The sequence below is a fragment of the Coptis chinensis genome, chromosome 9 (assembly GCF_015680905.1).
Source record: "Coptis chinensis isolate HL-2020 chromosome 9, ASM1568090v1, whole genome shotgun sequence".
Lineage (NCBI taxonomy): Eukaryota > Viridiplantae > Streptophyta > Magnoliopsida > Ranunculales > Ranunculaceae > Coptis > Coptis chinensis.
The window spans coordinates 45,167,871-45,171,851 of NC_141464.1; the positions used below are offsets into that span (position 1 = coordinate 45,167,871).

A 3,981-nucleotide genomic window follows, 5' to 3' on the forward strand; every position below is an offset into this window, starting at 1 on the left:
GCCATTCAGTAGGGAGGACAACGGCACACCGGCTACTATCACAGGGGTACTTTTGGCCCCACATGAAGAAAGATGCGACTGAGTATGCCAAGAGGTGTAAAAATGCCAGAGCTTCGCACCGCTGATACACGCACTTGTAGAACCGCTGCACAAGGTCTTTAGACCATGGTCGTTTGCTATGTGGGTGCTGGATATCGTTGGGCCTTTGCTAATGGCAAGTGGCAAAATGAGGTTTATGCTGGCCGTGACAGATTATTTTACAAAATGGGTTGAGGCCGTCGCTCTGCAGCAGGTAAAGGAGGAACAGGTGTGGAAGTTCTTGTGGGAGAATATTATATGCAGGTTTGGGCTACCCCACACCATCATCGCTGACAACGGTACCCATTTTACAGGAGGGAAGGTGAGAACCTTCCTCCAAGCGTACATGGTAAAGCAAGGTTTTTCGACCCCTTACAACCCAGAGGGGAACGGGTAGGCAGAGTCTTTGAACAAAATTATCATGGATAATCTGAAGAAGAAGTTGGAGGAACACAAGGGGTGTTGGGCAGATGAGTTACATCATGTACTGTGGGTGTACCACACGACGCCGCAAACATCTACTGGAGAATCACCATTCGCGATGGCTTATGGAGTGGAGGTTGTGATCCCGGTGGAAATGTTAGTATCGACAACTATGACCAAAGCTATGGAGGCAGGGATTAATGAGAAACTCTTGGCCGGGGAGTTGAACCTTACCGAGGAAAGAAGAGACACCGTGCGCATTAGACTGGAGGAGTACCACAGGAGGTTGCATAGACAATATAACAAGCACGTGAAGCCGCAGAAATTCAGAGTTGGCGAACGTGTTCTTCGGAGGGTAACTCCAGCCAGCAAGAAGGAGAGAGATGGGAAGTTGGGTCCCAACTGGGAAGGACCATATACTGTGGTGGAGGTTGGAACATCCGGGACCTACAGTTTCTAGACACCCTAGGGAGAGAACATCAAGCGGCCGTGGAACATCCGGATGTTGAAGGAATTCCATGAGTAACTTTGCTATTAGTTTGATTTCAGTTAAAGGAAAGTTTATTGGCTTCATTAGATCTGACCGTTGAGCCTTATAATGATATTTTGAATAGTTGATATGTCAAAGAAAGTAATATCAAACTTCCTACATCTGATATATGTGTATTCGTTTGTATGTGTATTAGACCAAATGCAGCGGGCGACTGGGTCCAAATTCAATTTCAACTTAGGGGCAAGCTTAGTGGCCTGGGCATACTTAGCGGCTCCCAACATCTCCATAGACAACTTGGGGGTGAGCTGAGTGTCCCGGGCATACTCAGAGACCACCAACCTCGCCATAGTCAACTTGGGGGCAAGTTGAGTGGCCCGGGCATATTCAGCTGCTCCCAACATCTCCATAGTCAACTTGGGGGAAAGCTGAGTGGCCCGGGCATACTCAGTGGCTCCCAACATCTCCATAGTCAACTTGGGGGCAAGTTGAGTACCCCGGGCATACTCAGCTACTCCTAACATCTCCATAGTCAACTTGGAGGCAAGCTGAGTGGCTTGGGCATACTCAGCGGCTCCTAACATCTCCATAGTCAACTTGGGGGCAAGCTGAGTGACTCGGGCATACTCAGTGGCTCCCAACATCTCCATAGTGAACTTGGGGGCAAGCTGAGTGGCTCGGGCATACTCAGCTACTCCCAACATCTCCATAGTCAACTTGGGGGCAAGCTGAGTAGCTCGAGCATGCTTAACGACTCCCAACATATCCATAGTCAACTTGGGGGAAAGTTGAGTGGCCCGGGCTTACTCAGCTGCTCGCAACACCTCCATAGTCAACTTGGGGGCCACCTGAGTGGCCCGGGCATGCTCAGCGGCTCCCAACCTCTCCATAGTCAACTTGGGGGCAAACGGGGTTGCCCATAATATCTCCGTGGCAGTGGAGGGGATGAGCCCTTCGCGAACGAGGATGAACATGTATGTCAGGAAAGTGCAGGAATGGTACGAAGAGATTACAAAATAGGGGAAGATGGCAACGATCTAAACAAAAATGGGTACCTCGATTACAAAGCACATCCACAAACAAAATGCTTGGCAGGAAATAAGTTTCACCACGGTCTGCTAGGATTACCCAAAAATCCAGACTCTAGACTTATAACAAAAAATTGGTACTTCAAAATTCGAATTCAAACTATACAACAAGATGGGTTAACAGGCGAGGCCTAATCCAAGCAAGATTCATTTCGGATCGTCCGAGGCGTCCACTAGCAGTCCATCCTCCTCCACCGCTTTGGTGGTTTCATCAACATCAATGGGGAAGTGGACACACCGTGCTAGACAGTGACATCCGTTTCAAGAGCAGGGGATGTGGCTGCGGAGTCAGGAAGGACAGATGTAGGAGGCTGAGCAGGGAAGAGACGTCTGCCTGCGGTGAGGGCTTCCATTTGTTGATTCAGCTCCCGGGTTATCTTCTTGGAGGCCAAGGCCTTGAAGTGTTCGGCTACATCCTTCAGCGACTGTTCCAGTACAACCGTGGCTGCGACCCTGTCTGCCTCCCTCTGACTCTCTAGCTGTGCCACATAGTCCTTGTGAGTTTGTTCTGCGCATTGAAGGTCCCTGTGATGATTGAGCGCCGCGTTGTGGGCTTCATCTCTTTCCTTCTCCAGCTGAGCGTACTTCGCCTTCTACCCCGAGGGTCGGTGGATCTCAACCATCACAGATTCAAGCGCATCAAAGGTATTGGTGAGGCCACGAATAACATAACCCACATCAAGGCTCAGCTGGAGATGAAAACAAAGTTAGAAAAAAGTAAGCAGCAATGAAGAAAAGAAAGAGGGGTACCCTTTCCCATCCGGTGTAGATCGCGGCCCGGTGGGAGGCGAAAGAGCCGGAGTCCCCATAAGTCTGGTCCCTGGGGAGATAGGAGCTAAAGAATAAAGACACGGCCATGGCTGGATTGTCTAGTGTGGAGTCGCGAGTGGTGACGGCTCGATCCCTAGCCTTGAACTGTGGGTGCCAGATTTCTACTGGTCCCGCGGGCAGGGGACCAATGGGAACCGCCGCTTTTCCGGGGTGGCGTGATGGGGTAGCAGGCCGTGGGGATGCTGATCGAGAGGCAGTGGCAATGGCAGAGGCGGTAGAGGCGGTGGTCTTGGCCTTCTTGGTTGGAGGGCCCTTGGCCACTGCGTTGTTGGGCTCCTCACCATCTGAATCACTCTCCCAAAGCTTAAGTTTGGAAACGTCCATGTTAGCGGAGGTACTTTCAGGGGATCAAAGTCGTCTTCCCAGTCAGCGATGGAAGAATATGACCTGGGGACTATGTCAGGTATGGTTGAGGAAAAGCCAACGGGGGGCCTACGAGTCTGGGAAGCGGCGACATTCTGTCTTTTGGGGGGAGATGGTTTTGGCTTCCTTTCTTTGGGCGGTGGAAGTAGGTATAATGGACCGCGGTACTTGCCAATGTCTTTGAGCAGAGGGTCCAAGAGGAGCGGGCTACCTTTGTCGAGGTCAATATCGAGGACATCGCATTGACTGTCTCCTAGCCTGTGGAGACTGTTGAAGATAGCAGAGGTTATACCTGCATATAGTTGAAAGCACGAATCCGGAGTCCAACCTAAGACATAGAAGAGTAGATGTGTCAAGTTAGGGATCATCAAAGAGGCAAACAGAGCAACTAACTACACTCACCGCGATCGAGAAAATGGGAATGTCTCAAGGATAGTTCGGGGGTAGATCCACTGAATGGAAGTTCTCGTACACGTAATGGTGCCGCACTTTGTCAGAGGTACTGACGCAGATCACGAAGGACTTCTTCCGTGGGCGCACACATAATGATTGATACCCTACGCTTCCAAATTTGGTGCTTTTCTTTAAAAAGTAGTGGGCCATGATATCGTGCAGGCCAATTCTCAGAGTATTCGTTTTGTTGTAATAATTGGCGGTGTACATGATTAGCCAGAAGTTGCCGATGCCTTGGCACGACTGGATGTTGAA

The 3,981-nt window shown here is 50.4% G+C and overlaps 1 protein-coding gene across 1 annotated transcript; it reads left to right on the forward strand.

The window, feature by feature from the left end:
- Nucleotides 1-499: 499 nt before the first annotated feature.
- LOC147476239 (uncharacterized) lies at nucleotides 500-961 on the forward strand. The gene has a single exon (XM_086585669.1). The coding sequence runs from the start codon at nucleotides 500-502 to the stop codon at nucleotides 959-961; it is 462 nt and encodes a 153-aa protein (XP_086441795.1).
- The last annotated feature ends 3,020 nt before the right edge of the window (nucleotides 962-3,981 follow it).

What these genes read in the sequence shown, in the direction of transcription:
- LOC147476239 (XM_086585669.1), top strand. Translation starts at nt 500, where the DNA reads ATGGATAATCTGAAGAAGAAGTTGGAGGAACACAAGGGGTGTTGGGCA.